General features: G+C 33.3%; 2 protein-coding genes across 2 annotated transcripts; one reads left to right on the forward strand and one right to left on the reverse strand.

The window, feature by feature from the left end:
- Window positions 1-4,621: 4,621 nt before the first annotated feature.
- LOC120082054 lies at window positions 4,622-7,888 on the reverse strand. The gene is made up of 4 exons (XM_039037273.1): window positions 7,349-7,888; window positions 6,964-7,116; window positions 6,642-6,847; window positions 4,622-4,961 (listed from the first exon to the last, which is right to left on the reverse strand). The coding sequence occupies exons 1-4, from the start codon at window positions 7,811-7,813 to the stop codon at window positions 4,754-4,756; spliced, it is 1,032 nt and encodes a 343-aa protein (XP_038893201.1). The 5' UTR covers window positions 7,814-7,888; the 3' UTR covers window positions 4,622-4,753.
- Window positions 7,889-8,126: 238 nt separating this feature from the next.
- LOC120082053 (ABC transporter B family member 26, chloroplastic) lies at window positions 8,127-18,170 on the forward strand. Its single transcript, XM_039037272.1, has 18 exons — window positions 8,127-8,760; window positions 9,054-9,181; window positions 9,422-9,464; window positions 10,091-10,135; window positions 10,267-10,389; window positions 10,467-10,570; window positions 11,023-11,077; window positions 11,154-11,224; window positions 11,369-11,471; window positions 13,478-13,688; window positions 14,454-14,527; window positions 15,374-15,430; window positions 15,518-15,592; window positions 15,936-16,010; window positions 16,089-16,370; window positions 17,229-17,293; window positions 17,444-17,504; window positions 17,837-18,170. Exons 1-18 carry the CDS (start codon window positions 8,308-8,310, stop codon window positions 17,915-17,917), a joined length of 2,106 nt encoding a protein of 701 aa, XP_038893200.1. The 5' UTR covers window positions 8,127-8,307; the 3' UTR covers window positions 17,918-18,170.
- The last annotated feature ends 1,639 nt before the right edge of the window (window positions 18,171-19,809 follow it).

Consider the following 19,809-nt stretch of genomic DNA (forward strand, 5'->3'; position numbering starts at 1 on the left):
TGTTGGCCAGAAGAACACTTTCTATTTTATCTTGATTTAATCTTTTTTCCTCTTGTACACAGTAAGAGATGAGCTCATAGAGAGTCTATTCATCCTTTTGATGGTTATAACTAATTTTAAATTAGTTAAATTGTGTAGGAAGAGAGATCAATATTAAATGCACAAGTAAACCATCATATATGTCAAGTTTAAGTACTTTCAGGTTTGATGTCAGTGAGACATTTTCATAATGTATTCCCTAATATTCATTTTCCTTTATATATTGAAATCAAACGTTGTAACAGCATGCTTGTTTCAGCCTTATTGTTTTTAGCAAAACATTTTTTTTTTAAAAAAAATTTTGATAAGGAAATCTTTGGCATTGGTTATCCTTTTAGATATCACACCCCTAAATGCCTCTGGATGCCATATTTTATGATCATTAGACACATGCAATTTGAGCGGTTCCGTTTCTAAAAAAAATTCCTCTTATTAGGAGAACATTGATTTGAAAGGGAAAAGGTTACTCAATCCTCAGTGCAAGATCTAGATCTATACATCATAAGATTATAAAAATATTTTCCTTCCAATCTTTAAAGTTGAACCATTAAGAATAGGAATACTGTTGAGGTTAGCAAATGTAGCAACGTTAGTTGTTAAGAAACAAATTTGAATGTACAAGAATGTCTACATTCATAGTGATCGATATCAAAACAATGTCCCTAATTCATAAAAAATAGTTAGTCACATTCCAAGATATTTAATACAACATTAACATTAAGTATTTGGACAATAATATTGATCATAATTGATCATAAGCAGTAGTATTGGTGAAATAATCAAATATTGACAATAAATGCAGGTTAAATAATAGGGGTGTTCATGGGTTGGGTTGGGTTGGGTTGAAAAACTTTTTTGACCCAACTCAATTGTTCGGGTTGTAAATTTCTTCAACCCAAATAATTTTTATTAAAAAATGAATCCAACCCAACCCAATCACGAAATATTTGGGTTGGGTTGGTTCGGATTAATTGGATCATTTATTTAAAATTTTGTTCTAAAAAAAAGCAAAACGTAAATATGTAAAAATCTAATTAAATTATTTTCATATATTGAATTAAGATTAACAACTTAACTTAGTGAAAAATTTCTTTCTAAAGTGCAAAAAAAAAAAAAAAAAAAAAAAACTACATTTAAGAGTCGATGAATAATAAATTATTCTTAAAATATTAGAATTAAATAAAATTAAAATCAATATATGTATAAATAATCGTGTTATAAGTAACAAAATAAAACATTTTAAAGTTAATAATAAATTCGGGTTAGTTTGGGTTGGTTTGGGTTATATTTGGTGAATCCATGAACCAATCCAACCTATAAAATTTTTGTTTATTTGAACCCAACCCAACCGAGTTTTTTGATCAAATTTTATTTTAGGTTGGGTTGGGTTGATCAGTTTTTTCGGGTTATCGAATTTTTTAAACACCCCTATTAAATAATAAAATTGTCTTTATATCGATTTATTATTTAGACACAAGAAATCCTTATAGTTGCCACATATTATCACTCTGTTTGAAATTCACATAGGTTGATCAATATTTGCATAAACATATAAAACTCGACATTTAAACGATCTCATGAATAATCTCCACAAGAGAGGTTACTTTACCAACATCAAATTTCAATTATTGATTCTATTGTTTAACATGACATTAACCATAAAATTAAAGATAACAAAACATGAATTTTTTATCTTCCTTAGATTTATTACAAAAATCAAGAAAAAGAAGTGTTAAACAACATGAATTAGAAACGATAATGATTTCTTGCCATTAAAGGTCAAAATAATTAAAGACAAAACGTAAATTTAATTTTTTTTAAAGACATTTAATAAGATATAAATGCAATAACAATTAAGTGCCACTACATGTCATTATTGCAAATTCACATTACAAATTATCGTCAATATGTAATTAAGAAAAAACAACAACTTATTTGAAGTGAAAAAAGTAAGTGAAAATAAAGTGCAGTGATCACAATTTATCGAACAATGCTTTAATTAATGCAGTTTTCACTACGAAATTATTGGATGATATTTTATTTATATATTATTATCCCAATATGCATAGAATGACCTCAAATAAAATCCAAATGCATACATACATATAATAAAAGTTATTGAGAAAAAAAATTCTCAAAAATCAATGATGAATGGACTCTAATACCATTTAATGAAGTATTAAGAAATTCTAAATTAATAAATTTAAATCCACTAATTTATTTTTTATATTGAATTCAAGAGAATTAAACTTTAAAAGTAAAAGCATAGCCAAATTTAAAGTATAGCCAAATCCATTGCAAAACTGAAATAGATAATGATCTTCCAAATCTAGATAGATCACGTTTTCTTCATGTGTTTGATCTATTCAGTTCTGCTTCTTTTATAGGTAGAGAAAGAATTCTTTCTGACGGGATAAGAGAAAACAACGTAATTTCTATCTGACGTTAGAGATCATTAATACGAACAATTTAATTTTAGTTCATCCCCTTGTTAAATTAGAATTAACGTGGTTATTAATACCTATATGTTTATAGTTCATATTATTTTGTAATGTACAAGTATCTAACTCTCATTGATTAATTTAGATAGCAAAAAAATATCCATTCAACATGTGGGTCCATAAAAAATTTCCAACAGTTTCATGTTCAAAGTCAAAGCACTAAAGTTGAAAATCTAATCAATGGCTCTTTGGTGGTAATTAAATGTGACATGTAAAAAGCACGTTTATTCTTATCTATGCACATAATATTTACATAAATACAGTGAACAAAATTACAATTCACAATTGTCAATGGCTTTTTTTAAAAAGCGATAATGAACCTATTTTACCTATTTGGATTGACAAGAGATTTTTTTTTTAAAAAAAGATCATTTTTATTTAATTTGTTTAAAATACAATTTGAAAATGTTTTAAAATCTATTTTGAATGGTTGTCAAATGCTTCAATTTTTTCTTAAAATGACTTATTTTCAAAATTAAATATTTATCCTTTATAATTCATATTATCATGGTTGATCTACATAATTTATTCTAATAGTAATAGACTATATTTCTAACCATTGTTTTTTTCCCATTCTTTTTGAATTTTAAAATTGAATATGAAGCTTCGCTTTCTAAAATATATACAAATATTGATTTTTGTAAGATTAAAATGAAATGCGGTTTCGTTGATATAATTTTGATTTCTGTGATTTACGCTCCTTCAATTTTTATCTATATACTTTCAAATGTCTAATTTTATTCCATGTCCTTTTAATAGATCTCAAAGTTATAATGCTATAATTTAATGAGAGTAAAATAACTAAAACACATATGAAAATAAAACATACATACTTCAAAGTACAACAATGCAAGGGCCCAAGTAATATTTAAACTTATAAGTTTAAATATAGCATTTTTTTCTTTAAAAAAAAAATTAAAGTCGGACAATTGAAAAGTTGGGAATCTAGCATCAATGGTTAGGATGGTATTAGATATCATATCATATAAAACATGCATGAGTTGGTAATTTACTTAAATGTGCTTGCGTTGACATAAATATAAGAATTTTTTTTATTATTTTCATATTCTCTGTCAGCTTTTTCCTTTTTTTTTTAGTATGTACAACAAGGAGATTAAATCTTAGACCTCGAAGTTAATAGTACAATTTCATGTTAGATGAACTATTCTCATATTGGCTATCCACTTATTGTCATTGGCTTTTATAATGACAATCATACATTTTACAATTCACAGGGTAATATTTAAGTTGCATAGTTTATTTTGATTTTGATGGACTATAGTTCTAACCATAGTTTTCTTTTAGTCTAATGAAGGGGTGGATATTTTGATTGAGTTTATAATGCTTTAACTAATCGATGATGCGTGTTTAGATGGACATAATTCTAACCATAAATGCGATAATCACAATAATCATAGTAATTGCTAGTTTATGCAAGTTAATCTTTGTGCTATATTTACCTTTTATTGTTTACTTATTATCACGTGTTACATTTGTTGTCACATAAGGGTTTATTACATTTGTTGTCAACTATGACAATAAGGTGAGTTGGCAATAGATGCTTTCCTAGTTTAACAAAATGAATATTGCAATGGATAATACATCATCACAACCTAAATGCTTATTAATTGTTTAAACTTTGGTTCATACCAAAGAATAAAGATGACAATTCAGGACTAAAACTCAAAGCCTTGTTTAATATCCAAGTGAAAATAAATGAATTCAATCATCTCCTGATTTTGGTCCAAATAAAAAAATACTGGTCCTCATAAAAAAAAAAAACTTAAATGCATCTAAAAAAGTACTTATCTTCGTACATCCCATTAAATTGTTCGATCATAATTTGTCATGTGACGAATCCTTCTTATTTCTTATTTGAAATATTTTAATTATTTTTTTTGATGTGGGTAACAATACAAATACATAAAGCCAAATATTAGCCTCCTCGTAAATACAAATTTTGATATTTGACAATTCTTTTCTCAAAACTTGGAAGCAACTGGCAAACTCGAGATAACAAGACAAGAATAAGGGTCGGAAGATAAAAAAAAGAAAGTAGTTTTTGATTAGCACTAAACAAATTCATTTTTAATGTTTAAAGACCTTATATTATATTATGATGATATCGTAAAAATACAGCAAAACCCACCGGCACACTCGAATGAATAATTATACATCAGGCATTGACAGTAATATTTACATTTAAAAGAGTGTTACTTTTGAAGTAAAAGGGCAGCACCAACCAAACCGAGCCACAAGGTTAGTCCAAGCCAGAAGGCTTGGCTTTTTCCCAAGCCAATCGGAGGTCGCCAAACAAGAAAGTCCCCCAAATAGTCCCTAGACGACGGAAGCTGATTCGTGGTTGACCAGCTTCCTTTCTGATCTTTGTCTTTGTTCTTGTCGCTCCACGTTGCTGCGTAGCTGCATCAATCACGACTCTTGTTAGAAACCATGTGAAGCTATGTTTCTGAATAGCGACATTCAAGAGTTAAGTGCATTTTGAACATTTTCTTATTCAAAAAGCAAATTCAATACGCAACCATCCCAGCAGGACAAGCTTGCCAAGAACGATCCTCTATAGTCGCGGAACCAAGGTTCATTTAACCATTAATCACGCTCTAGCCACAAGATGTTAAAATTTAAAGACACAATCGTACAATCTATAGAACAGATCATAAACAAGTAGGTCATGAAAGCAAATTCAATACACAATTTTTGCTTCATGTGAAGTTGTGAACAAAGACTAGACTCAGGGTTAACATATTACGTATAGAACCGGATTTTCTTCAAATGGTTGAAACAAGAATGGATATAAAAAAGAAAAGGCCAAAACACTTTTTTCAATTAGTTGATTTGGCCTTTATATGAGTTATTGACATTCAAAATCTTGTTGTATTTGCATTTGAGATATATATGAATAATGGTCAGATAACGGAAGCAGATCATATGCGGTCTATTCAGTTCACTTGATCGTCCATGTTAGGTATGTTGTTTCATGAATTTTTTTTTTATGAAACACTTTAAATCTTCTTGGTAACCATTTTGTTTTTATTTTCAATTTTTCACAATTAAGCCTATAATCACCATTTTCATATATTGATTTATGTGTTTTGTTGTTGTTTACATTTTAGGAGTGTCTTCAAAATCCAAGCCAAAATTTGAAAAAACAAAAAAAAAGTTTTTAGAAACTCGTTTTTTGTTTTTGTAATTTGGCTAAGAATTCATCTGTGTACATAGAAAATATGAAAACCATAATCAAGAAATTGTGTGAAACAAGCACAAGTTTTAAAAAATAAAAAACTTAATGATTACCGAACAGGCTTTAAATGTAGGGGCAAAATGTTATAAGATTTCCCTTGATGTCTCCCCCAATCCGGGCCTTAGGGTGGGTTCAGAGGTTCGGATATAGGAAACAAAGTTCAGACTCCCCGTTATAAAATATAAAATGTTATAGGGAGATTTTCAAAAATAGAAATATAAGGAAAACTATTTACACATAATAGCAAAAATTTAATCTTTTTTAATAGAGACTGACAGAAGTCTGTCAGTGTCTATCATGATAGGAACTGATAGAAGTTTGTCACTGATAGACGCTAATAGAAATCTATTAGTGTCTATTAGTATTTTTTTTTTACTATTTCTATAAATAGTTTGACATTTTTTCTATCTGTAAAAATTTCTCAATGCTATAAGAGTTAAAACAAGTACCAAAGGAGTATATTTTAAGTTTTCAACCAAATGAAAAACAGGTTATCAAACCAAAACAAGAAACTTCAGAGAAACAGACAAGTTATGTTTCCCCCTTTTCCCAATTGCATTTTCTTCTAAAGGAGAAGGTTTTTACTTAGGGACGTCCAGATGTCAGTAATGAAATTTCTCTAACAAGAATGTTGGAAAATGATGAGGAAATCCATAGTGAAATTGCAGACAGACATCTTAGCAGCCCAAATGCTTAATTAAAGCTCTAGGATATGTGATGATAACATTATGCATAAAGGTAAATTCAAAGTCGTGCTAATGCTAAAATTAAAGAAGAATGAGGCTCCAAGGTACTGAAAATTAGTCGAAGCAGTGATCAGAGAAGAGAAATCAGTTAATCACCTGTCGTAACTAGAACCAATTAGAGGTATTGTCACCATTTCCTCCTGAGATATCTTGATTTTTGGTGCTTGCAAAATATAGCGAAGATCGGCCGCTTGGCGCCTGATGCTGACACTGGGATGCGTCTTCTCCAATTGCTGGTACAAAGCAATGCAATCTCCATGGCGGTTATTTGCCTCATAAGCCATAGCAAGCCATATTTGGATCTGAAAACCAGAAGGGAAATTTGGGTTTCAGCCAACAATAATGAAACTGTAAACTGTAAGGATCATAGCTCGAAAGGAAAATGTTAATTGAAACTCCATTGGAGCAGTAAACTGACCTCACCACCGAATAAAGTAGGCCTGGGAATGATTGTGAGGGCGCCTTCTAAAAACTCAATGGCTCGACTGTACATGCCTCTGCCGTATGCCTTCTGACCCAATTCAAACATCAACTGAGCCGTCGCTCTTCGTTCCGCCTGTTCTTTAGCTACCTAATCAGCCGCAAACAGAAAACAAAAGTGCATCTAATCGCAATCAATTTTCACATCTCCCAAAAACACGAACGTTTATCAAGCAAACAATATAGATTTTCAGTATGAAAGCAAGAGAGAAGTTGAATATGATTGGACAAAGAATGCAATGAGATGGAAGAATAGTAAATTAATGTCCTATTGATAGTTAACAATCGACTAAAACTGCAAACGAATTAACTAGATTACTAACCTTTTCAAGCTCTTTTCTCACTCTCATCCTCTTTTCTTCCTCGGTTTCGTCTATGCCCTCGCTTCCTTCTTCCTCTATTTTACTCTGTAATTCTTCCGCTTTCTTCTCCAATTCCCTCCTCTCCTCTATCTCCTTCACTCTTTTCCGCATTTCTTTCTCCCAATCGAACTTCTCCTCTTCGTCCAAACCATTACTGTCCCAATTTTCCTCTTCATCGCTCTCAAACTCGACGCCACCGTTCTTCTTCGAATTCGATTTTCCACGAGCCACGATTCTTTGGCTCCTAGGTTCACCATCTGGTTCGAAGCTTTTGCCAACAACCGCAGCATAATAGGCGTTAAGGTCCCTCTTGTGTAGGCTCAAAACAACGTCAAGAGCCAATGGACGAGCCTTTCGATCCGCCAATACAATCCGAGGGGACGTTACGTCCAGCAACAAAGCCCAATTTCCAAGAACCACAGCCATAATCGAAGAAGAAGCTCGCTGTGAGGAGGAACAATTACAACTGAGATATCGGCTTCTTTCAGTCGATTCAGGGCAAGATATTTTTCCATTGTTGACAGTTTCTAAAAGACTTAAATACCATCCACAAGTCCACCACGATTCCAAATCCCAACTATAGATATTTGCATTTTTTGAGGGTATTTTCGTCTTTTTGACGGAATTTGGCGCCACGCGGAAGTCCCGACTATCGCAACAACACAAGATGGAGAAAGATTGATGATTGTAGACGACACGTCGTCTCGGATTATGAATATCGTTTCTTTTTCCCTTTTTAAATGTCATAAAATTTCTTTGCTCGAGCAAAATTCTACTGGCTCGGCGAGGAGTGAGCTTTTTGGTCTTTCTGCTGTAACAGGGCAGCGGCTTTTTTCTTCTTCTTCTTGTCCTTCATGAATCTTCAGATAACAATTCTGAGCTCCTAATTGATTGAATCCAGAGCCATTGATTTTCCATTCATGTCTTCGTTCATTTGCAATACACAAGTTCCTCGTCCCAATCTTTTGCTTTCTCGCCAGCTACATGTAGATAAAATTCGCTCTCGAGGATTTCCTTTCACCAACAATAAGGTTCTGCGGTGGGATCATTTCTCAATCAATTGTAGATTCCTCTTACCTCCTCCGAAGTCGGCCATTAATGGATATGGAATCTCGGTCCCGAGTTCTTCGGAAGAGCGAGAAGAAGGCCATGGCGAAGCTGAGTTTGATATTGTAGATAAGCTTCGGGCATTGCTTGGCCATCTACGTTCGATTTTGCCTGGTGGAAGCTGGTGGAGCTTATCCGATGAAGCTGAAGTCAGAATTTCGGTTCAGCCAGTGACTGTGACGCGGGCTCTTGGAAGGATGTGGGACCTCGTTGCTAGAGACCGTTGGATCATCTACTCCGCATTTTCTGTTTTGGTTATTGCGGCGGTATCTCCCTCCCTCTCTCTCTATCTCTCTCCCTTCCTCTCTCTCTCTCTCTCCAGTTGAACTTTGTATGTTGTGTTTCGTGGCATTAGTTGAGAGTCCGAGTTTTAGCATCTGATCATGAGTTTTGAAATGGTTTAAACTGATGATAAATTACTTTGTGGTTGAAATGTTTAAACGCTTATAGTTATGTAGGTGGAATGAAAGGTACTGTAATGGAATTTTAGGGAATCGACGTGATTTAGTCTCTAGTTGCTTTTGTAATGTTTTCTGACTCTTGAAAATTTATCTTTCAGCTTTCAGAGATATCCATACCGCACTTCTTAACAGCAACGATATTTTCTGCTGAGAGTGGCAAAATTTCAGTATTTCGCAGGAATGTGCAACTCTTGATGTTATTGTGTGTCACTTCAGGAATATGCAGGTCAAAATCTTGTATGGCCAAAGATCCCTTCTCTAGCTTTAAAGCTAACTCTATGCTAATAATTTTGGAACTAAACTTCCCTAATGTGTAATTTATTCTCATTGTTGGTCATTGGCAAATTAAAAATTTTATTTTAAGCTTCAATTTTTTCCCCATTTGTTGCAAGGTGACAATTTTTAGGGAATACTGCAACAGAAATGCTCATGCATTGACCTAATTCTTTATCCTTTTGAATTTCAGTGGTGTTCGAGGTTACTGTTTTGGAGTTGCCAACATGATCCTGGTGAGTTTCATCTCATAATTTTCCAGGCAAAGAACTATGTTTAAACCTGTCAGTGTCTCTACAGCATAGAACATTTCTTAATGGATGAGAGTTTTGGGGTGTGTGCTATTTTGTCAAATTTTTGGGGTGAGCATAACAATAGAACGTTTGAAGGTGTGGAGGGGGACCCTTTTGATGTATAGTCCCTCTTTAGATTCCATGCTTCCTTTTGGGCTTCGATTTCGAAGGCCTTTTGTAGCTATTGATAAACACTATCTTTTATAGTTGAAGCCTCTTTCTTTAGTTTGGACTTCTTTTTGTGGGCTTGTGTTTTTGTATACCATGGTATTCTTTCATTTTTTTTCTCGATGAAAGTGGTTGTTTCCAATAAAAGAAAAAAAAGGATGATGGTTCCACTTTCATTTTATACATTATCAAGATATCCTGTTATACCTTCTAAGGATTCTTCCATAGGATGACATGCTATAAAACAGACCTCATGATATGTGAATTACTTATTATTTGCTTTAGACCCAAAGCGAACGTTCAGATGCCAGGCGGGTAAAAATTTATTATTTTTCTATACCTCTTGTTGAATATATATGGTGTGACTTTCACAATGACTGGATGTCTCTCATAAACTGCAGGTCAAAAGAACAAGAGAAACACTTTATTCTGCTCTTCTTCTACAGGTTCTGAATAATTGAGAAGCCAACTCCTATAACTTTCTTTTCCAACTGGTGGAATTCATCAAGTTGCTTCAATTCTCTCTCTCTCTCTCTCTCTCTCAATGTAATTTATTTGGTGTTACTTTTTCTTGTAGGACATATCATTTTTTGACAATGAAACTGTTGGTGATCTCACAAGTAGGCTTGGTGCTGATTGCCAGCAAGTATCGAGAGTCATTGGAAATGATCTTAATTTGATATTACGCAACATTCTTCAGGTTTTCTTTTGTGTAACGATAACTGATGCATTGCAAGATGATCGATTCTTAATCTGATACTTTTCTCTTTTTCCTAGGGGGGTGGTGCTTTGATCTATTTGCTTCTTTTGTCAAAGCCTCTTGGTTTATGCACACTGATCATATGCTCCACTTTAGGAGCAATTATGCTAGTGTATGGCCGGTAAGAATGATGTCCAGACACCCTAATCATTTGTCCTTCCCCGTCAAAACATCCCTTTTGTTCTGAATTTTAAGCATACCACAATGTTTTAGCTATGTAAATTAAGTTTACTTTTTTTATTTTTCATTTTTCTAAGTAAATTAAGTTTACTCAAAGTTAGAATATTGTCAGGCAATATCATTCAATCTGGAGTCTGGCTTGTTTCATGATCTTATTCTACATCCTTTTTTTAGCATAGAGAACCCTATCAATTAATCAGAGTAATAGGCAGACTGGTGAAATAACCAAAAAAGTACCATTTTACTGCAATAGACACTTTTTGTATCGGAGATGTTATAGATTGACATTCATGTTTGTTAACCTTCTTGTCTTCATTCGGTTATGCTTATGTTGGAGTGATTTTGTTAGCAATTTGTTATAAGTAACATTACGATCCATGTCCGTCATCATAGATATCAGAAGAAGGCAGCAAAGATTGTCCAAGATGTCACTGCTTCTTCCAATGATGTACGGTAGATTTTTCTTTTACATATTTGGTGATGTTTTGTTTCGAATTTTGAAAGAGATTCTAATTTTCACATAGGTTGCACAAGAAACATTGTCTTTGATCAGAACAGTTCGTGTTTATGGGACCGAGAAGGAGGAACTTGGAAGGTAGACTAGTGTTACAAGTCCCATCTTATTTTGATTTATCAACGTTTCAGTAAATATAGGTTCTTTTTAAATATGTATTAATCATAATAAATCAAATAGTGTTTAGTTTTTCAAACTGATAAATGCCTATTTCTTAATGCCTAGGTATGAGATGTGGTTGGAAAGATTAGCTGATGTGAGCTTAAGACAGAGTGCAGGATATGGCCTTTGGAATTTTAGCTTCAATTTTCTTTACCACACAACTCAGGTTCTGCTCTTGTGTTGTTTTTCTTTGTACAATTGCAAAATGAATATTCCCTTTTCTTTTTCCTTTAATTTCCAACTTTTTTATGTCTTTTCAGTTAGCTACATTACAATTCGTTCATGTTCAATTTCTTTTCTAATAAACATTGGACTACGTAATAATTTGTATATATAGTTATGTATATGTTTCAGTCAGAAGTATGTTATAAGTATTGGATAAAGATTCCAGATAACTTGGAATTTGGAGATTGGAAGGAGCTTACAATTTTCCAGTTTGTTGCCCCCCCCCCCCCCATTGTAGTATAAATATCAACTTGGTTCCCATAAAATGGGTATTAGAGCACTTGTTCTCGAGCACAGATTTGGGGGTTGGTATAAACTATAAATTGGAAATGTGTCATTCGTTGGTGGCAATGAAGAGTGTTTTGGTAGCGGAGCAAGCATTGGAGGTGAAGTGCGGGGATGTTTCCTTGAGTTGATGGTGTCAAATTGAAGCTGGTTGGAGGGAGATATGTAAAACCAAATGTTGAAAAACCCAAGTTGGAAGGGCCGGGTTAAAAATGTCCAAACCCATACAAATGTATGAAAAGGTATGAATTGCGCTGAATGGTGGCTGGTTATTAGTGATGGTTCGATAGCCACTGGTGGTAGGAATGGGAACATGTCTGGTTGATGGTTCTCTATATGACTTGGGCTTGATGAATTTCTGCAAGGCAGTTCTGACTCATGTGGCTTTTGCAATTTTCGAGTGGTTTGTGTGAAATCTGATGCTAATAAGGCTGTCTTGTGTAATTGTCAAGGCATAGGAACTGCACAATCTAGCCTCAAATAATTTGGGTGAAATGTTCCCCTCGAGTTTGTTAGGGTAAGGAGGTTAGGAGATTTGGGAGGTAGGGAAGGATTTGGTAAATATACCAAAGGTATATACACGGAACTTGGAGAGTAAGGGAAGGCTCTTGGATTTCTTTCTCATTTTGCAGTTTCTTTCTTATTTCAATATGGTTAACATTTTGATTCTGTTCTTATCAGAATCTTTTATTATAAAATAGCCCCATTAGAATGAACATAGAAACATGGTGTTAAAATGACAAGACAGCATACTAACAAGAATTACAGCCACTAAGTAATGAGCTCCCATTATCAGATTAATATGGGTTCCATCTCAAAACCAATTGACAATGAAAGATTTAACCCATATATCTTAATAAAAATTGTGAGATCTCCCCATCGCCCTCTCAAGATGGTGTCTCAGGTTCACCATTCTTGAGTCAGATTTTTTTATTATTATTTTTATTTTGAATACTCAATTGGGCTTTATGAGTTTTGATACCATATTAGATAAATATGGAAGTCATCTCAAAACCAATTGTTAATGAGAGAAGTAACACATGTATCTTATAGTGATTGTAAGGTCTCCCTAAGTTTCCAACGTGGGATTCTTAATACCAATGCTATGGCATGGGCTATTTTCAAATAAAAGAAAATGAACCAACTTATTTATAAATATAGCAAAATGTCACTGTCTATCGGTGATAGACTATGATAGACATCTACCTGTATTTGATAGATGTTTATCGTGGTCTATCGGCCACTATTAGATGTCTATCACGTTCTACCATTGATAGACAGTGACATTTTGCTATACTTGAAAATATGTTTAGCAGTTTTACCATTTAAAATAATTATCCTATATATATATATAATATTGCATTTTTCAAAACCCAACGCAATGGTTGAAGGATCTATGTATTCCCAAACTATACCTTTCTGTGCATCCAATTTTTCTTAAAATTAATACAAAGTGAGAAAAGAGAAAAAAAAACATGTTTGGACTATTAATAGCACTTATAGTGAACTTGAAATCTAGATATAATGTTTTTGCTTATTAATACTCAATAGGAGATGGTGTAAACCTGCCCCAACATCCCCCACCCCCACCCACTCACACACACACATTATTATTATTATTTGTTTGCTTGTTTTTTTACATTGCATATTTTCTGTTTCTAGGTCATTGCTGTGCTATTAGGAGGAACATTTATTCTATCTGGTCGTATAACAGCTGAACAACTTACAAAGTTTATATTGTATAGCGAATGGTTAATTTATTCAACATGGTGGGTGGGGGACAATTTATCCTCCTTGATGCAATCTGTTGGGGCAAGTGAAAAGGTTTTTCAGTTGATGGATCTCTTGCCTAGCGACCAATTTGTATCACAAGGCAAGCTACTTACTGAACTGTGATGGAGATGTTAAGGTCATCAATATTCATTTGATGAAGTTAATCTGTTTCATGACTGTTTTCTCCCCTGAAATGTGCATCAGATGGGTCTGGCACATGCAAAAACCTCTAAAGCATGCGAAATCATAATGTTGTTATAACTTTTCGAACTTAGATGCGAGGCTAATACATATATACACCTAGGCACATATGAGTTTAGTTGACTAGATGTGGGAAAAGTTTCACGATGAGACCATTTGATCAGTATAGGACAGGCACTACAAATGTGTTTTGACTAGATCTTTTTCTGTTTTGAAGTCTTAGTTTTGGACTTAAGTTAGTTCAAGATGGAAAACCCCTCGAGCAACTTTTGATTGACCGAGGCACCATAAATATTCTTTCACACCAATGTTCAAAATATTGTTCTGCCTCAAATTACTTCCATTTGTTTGTGCAAAATATTTCATGATGCAGTTGCTTCTTCAGATTTTTAAAATTAGTTTTACAAAATATTATTTTATGGCTATGGCAATGCTGCTTATGCCCTTGCTTTGGGTTTTTTCCTTTTCCCTGCTTCTTTTTCTTTTCCTTCTATGATTTCAACATATAAAGCACTCCAAAGTGAGGAGTCATTTATTAACTTGAACTAATTATCTTCATGGCGTAAATCACTGAAGGTTTTTTGAGCTATTCATTTATAAAGAAAGCATAAAGAACTTGGTTACTTGAAATCTTATGTGGAATTTGTATTATTGACACTGACAGGAACAAAGTTGCAGAAACTGTCAGGACGCATTGAGTTTTTTAATGTATCTTTCAGTTATCCTTCAAGGCCAATGGTAAATTTCTTTTTAGTTGTAACATCTATCAACCATTTCTTTCAACACACTGATTTTTTGTTGTAATCTACAGCGCTCTACAACAGAATACAATGTTTTTGCTCATTTTCCGGATTCTTAAAAATATAATAGCTTGGTATTATATTTCTTATTTCTTATGTATCATGATACACCTTATATTGACTGAAAAATCTGGTCTCACTTTTATTCCTCTTGTGAAAGAATAAGCAATATGTACATTTCTCAGCCTTTTGGCTGAGATCAAATATAGCTTGTCTTCATCAGTAATTTACTAATTTAAGGGTAATATCAACAATAATTCATAGTGTCATCTAGTTGCTCATGAAGATTCTTTTGTTAAGAGTGTTTGATCCTTAGAAGTGTTTCTTGTGACTTGTGTTATAATGCTTAAACCTATAAGGTTCAATATTACCTTAATATATATTATACCTGGACTTGACTATGTCTTCCAGTTTCCAAGATGACATTTCTAGCAGTAGGAGGAGCATGCCAATATAGGTGTAGCCTATACTGGAAGATATTACTTGATTAAGTTGGCCTATAAGCAGCATTATAATTTATATCAGCTACTTTACTTTCTTCTCTCCTTTCCGCAACAGACTTATTGTGAGTTACTCTGCATTCCAACATCGATCTGCATGCTTAAAACTTTCTGCTAGGTAAAATTCAGATGATTAGCTTCCACATATCATGATGATTTCTTATTAATTTATTTTGCTGAAGCTGGCTGTATCACATTATTAATTTTATCATCATCATCATTCGAACTTTGGATGCTTTTCTTGCCTACTCTCAAGACGATTGTTGATACAAACACTTCAATAGGTCTCTGTACTGCAACATGTAAGCCTCTCAGTGCATCCAAATGAAGTCGTAGCAATAGTAAGTATTTTCCCTCTCTTTTACCGACTGATAATGGGTTCTCTGTTGACTAATAAGTTGATGCTATTTATTACCTCCTTTTTTAAGGTTGGTCTTAGTGGCAGTGGCAAAAGCACTTTGGTAAATCTTTTACTCCGACTTTATGAGCCAACAAATGGGCAGGTAATGTGTTTAGCTTTTACACCCCCTTGTAGTGATATAAATGCAACTATAATTTGTTTTTTCTTGCTGCAATTTGTGTTGGTTTAGAATAAAAGATTTTAGTTAACGTATCAAAGAAAAAAAAAAGTTCTTTTCCAATAGCTAAGAGTTATATCACCCACAAGAGTAATTGCTATTAGTTGTTCAAAAGAGGATTGGCAAAGGGTTCCATGATCCTCCTGCTTCCCTCTCATTATTTGTCATATTATTAGATTGGAATCCACAAAACTTATGCATAAATATCTTTTGCATGCCCATGCCCTTATGACTTTTCTCATTTTTGTGTAGTTTTTCGTATTTGCAGATTTTAATTGACGGTTACCCTCTTAAAGAGTTGGACATTGTATGGTGGAGAGAAAAAATCGGATATGTAGGGCAGGTACGTTAATTACTTCCCAATTAGTCTGAAGTTCAGTGTTGTTTAATATTTCTCCTTTGACGTGATAGTTTTGGACAGGAACCTAAACTTTTCCGCATGGATGTCAGTTCAAACATTAAGTATGGATGTAGCAGAGACGTAGGACAAGAGGATGTTGAATGGGCAGCCAAGCAAGCTTATGCTCATGACTTTATCCTATCGCTGCCCAATGGTTATAAAACGCTTGTTGATGATGATTTACTTAGTGGGGGACAAAAGCAGAGGATAGCCATTGCACGAGCTATTCTTAGGGATCCAACTCTTTTGATTCTTGATGAGGCCACTAGCGCACTGGACGCAGAGAGTGAACACAATGTGAAGGTAACTACTTACACAAAGCTCTTGATGCCCTCTCCCAGAGAAGTGGGAAAAAGGGAACAGAGATAAAGAACGTGATATGTGTGAGAGGAAAGAAATAGGCTAAGAAGACTTGGGCTTCATTTGAGAACTATTTGGTTTTTTGTTTTAGAGTTTTGAAAATTAAGCTTATAAGCTCTACATACTTCTATGTTATGTTATCTACTTTCTACTAATGTTTTAATTTTCAAAAACTTGTTTTTGTTTCTAGAATTCGACTAAGAATTCAATTCAACAAATGTGAAATCCATAATTGAAAAATAGGGAGGAAACAAACATAAATTTCAAAAACAGAAAATTAAAACAAAATCGTTATCAGATGGAACCTTAAATAATCAAATTGAGGTTGAAAAGCTTTATATATAGGTTACAGCTTGGCTATATTACCATATACTCACGGAGTTCAAACAATTGTGTTACAACTTACAAGCACACAAAAAAGGGAAGGATTGTGCAACCGTACTTGTAAAATAAAGACGATAATGGGTAGAGAATATTTAACAGGATTCTATATTTCTGTTGCTTCGGGAAAAAAAGATCTCTACTCTGTTTGAAGATATGCTATTCATTGTATTATTTCCCTTTAGTTTGTTGGTTATTCTTTTTTTCTTTCCTCTGCCTACATGTGCCTTTCTTCCTTCTGTTGCTTGCTCAATTCACTGCAGCTGTCACCTGATAGCTATTGTGGAGTTTATCACCTTTCTTCACCTTTCGAGAATGTTCTTGCAATTTTTCTGCCTTCTCTTATAACTTTTAGAGACGTGCATATGGGAAAAGAGAAACATGAGGGATTGCTTACATGTTGCTTTTAACATTATTCAGGGTGTTGTTCGTGCTGTGAGAAACGACTCGAAGATGAAAAGAACTGTCTTAATTATTGCGCACAGGTAAGCCCTCTACCCCTCTATTGCACATGTTTCTTGCAGGCTGAGAGCGTTAAATGACAGATTAACCTAAAAGTTTAAGTTGATAGGTTAAGGTAAATTTAATTTTATCAATACTTCAACTGAAAGTTCGAATTTTCATTACTTTAACAGACTTTCAACTATTCAAGCGGCTGACCGGATAGTGGTTATGGATGGGGGTCACGTAGTTGAGGTTGTTCTGCTCTCTATTTTGTTTAATTTTTTTTATAATATTCATCCAACTTTTTGAACATTTTAGCATGCTTATTTTGTAGGCGATTTTTGAACGTTAAACTTATAAACACTACTTCCACCTACAAAATTCAAAGTTATATTGTGAAAATTGTATACGTACGTACATATATATATACATATATATTTAAAATTTTGTTTTTGTTTTTGGAATTTAGCTTAACTCATTATGGCCCAATATTTCTCTTTTATCTGAATACGCCTGTTGCTCCAACATATTGAAATCTTTAAGCTGTGGACAAAATTGTCTTATTGATTATTATTATATCACAGATGGGCACTCACAAGGAGCTTCTACTAAAGGATGGTTTGTATGCAAGATTGACTAGAAAACAGGCTGATGCAGTTGCATGAGACTGCCCATTAATTTCCAATTTAGCTATATTCAGTGTGCATGGGTGAAGCATATTTTCAACCGCTGACCCACTCAACATTCTTAGACACTAGATTTGTAAAAGGGAAAGAAGCGTAGTATACCTATCACAATAGCAATTATAGCAATTCAAAAGCCCATGATACACTCGATTTGTATGAAATATTCAATGTTTTAAGACAGAATCTCAATATTTGTATGCGTGTATCGTTTTTTTGTACAGTGTTTTCGTAATTATTGCTGTCCAATTGATTGATGCTATAAATTCTTACTTAAATTCTATTTAGGTTTTTTGTTAACTATTAAAAATATAATTCTAGGTGGTCATATAATGGCTAGTTTTTCTTTAACCACGCGCTTCCCTCCCCACATATATTGTTGACAGGATAGAAACTTTTGAGAGATAGGTTGTGGGTTGTTTTGCCTATTGGGTTGATTGATTCTTTCCAAACAATTATTTCGATTTGAGAATGGTGAATGTCTAAAGCATTATAACTTTTTGGATAGTTTAATCTTTAACAAACTTGATGAGTTGCCAGGTTACGAACTTAATTGGTCAATACATATATTATCGTCTAAATCTTTAGAGTTCTAATTTACATAACTAGTTTTTTTCCTTTGAAATTGATTTAATCAGTTAATACATATGTTTTTGTTCAAAAGGTTTAGCGGTTTGAACCTTTACCAAATATGACAAAAGATCACCACATTTTTACTATAATTTTTTTCCTCTTGGATTGCTAAGATTTCCTAAAACTTTAGGGGGTTGATTTGAATTGGGTTGAGTTGAGTTAAACTTAATGTTTAGCCCGTCAACTTCATAAGTCGGTGTTAAATAACTCAATTTCACCAACATCTTAAATATTCATTATTAAAGTTTACACATTTATCTAAAAATTCTATATTTTCCCTTTTCTCTCTTCATCCCTCCAATATTTCCAATAACTCCACTTGCTAGCCTCTCTTAATGACCAACTTTGGCGGTAATCATCGTGGATGATGATATGCTCCAACGACCACCTTTGATGACCCAACTATGGCAACTATCTCCGATGCCAACTCCGCAACAAACCACCATCGGCGATAGTAGTCGACTCACTGTGAACAAAATGCTTCGACGATCACCCCTAACCTACAATTTGACATAAGATGCCATAAAAAGTCTTAAACCTTTTTTGACCTATTTTTTTGTACATATTACATTCATACATCCCATTAATGTGAAAGTATATTGTACTAATTTTATTGTTTGTATGAAACAATAGTGTCTACCTCAAGTACAATGGTTATATGTAAAAAATTGTAAAATATACGTAAAAGTTTTAAGTTGACATCTCAATTGAGTATTGAAAAAAAATGAGAAAACATACTTGCAATTGAAAAGTTAAACAAACAAAAATAACCATTAGAAAATCATACTTTTTTATATTACAAAAAATCAGATAAAATACCTTTAATTAATAATTCAACTCTGCATTTTAAACATAATTTTCTAACTTCAAACATAAAAAGTATACACATCAAACATATACTTTTTTAACTCCACATATATATTAACTCAATATTTTAGAACTCAACACAGGCCTGACTAATCCCTAAAAAATTAAAAAAAAAAAAAAACAAAGAACAAAAAGTATATGTTCAAAGCTATAGATTTAAGTCAAATGAATCTCAACTGATATGCACTGTATTATTGAAACATACATACAAAGAAAAACGCTCGTAAATATTAATGTGGGCTTTAGAAGGTTAGGCCCAGTTTGTAGAAGAAAGAAAATCGAAGTCGTTGTTGTCCTTTTAGCCCCCACCACCGACGGCAGGGAATCCCAATTCTAACGGCGACGTAACGGTGACAACTCGATGCAATTCACAC

This window comes from Benincasa hispida, chromosome 7 (genome assembly GCF_009727055.1).
Source record: "Benincasa hispida cultivar B227 chromosome 7, ASM972705v1, whole genome shotgun sequence".
NCBI lineage: Eukaryota > Viridiplantae > Streptophyta > Magnoliopsida > Cucurbitales > Cucurbitaceae > Benincasa > Benincasa hispida.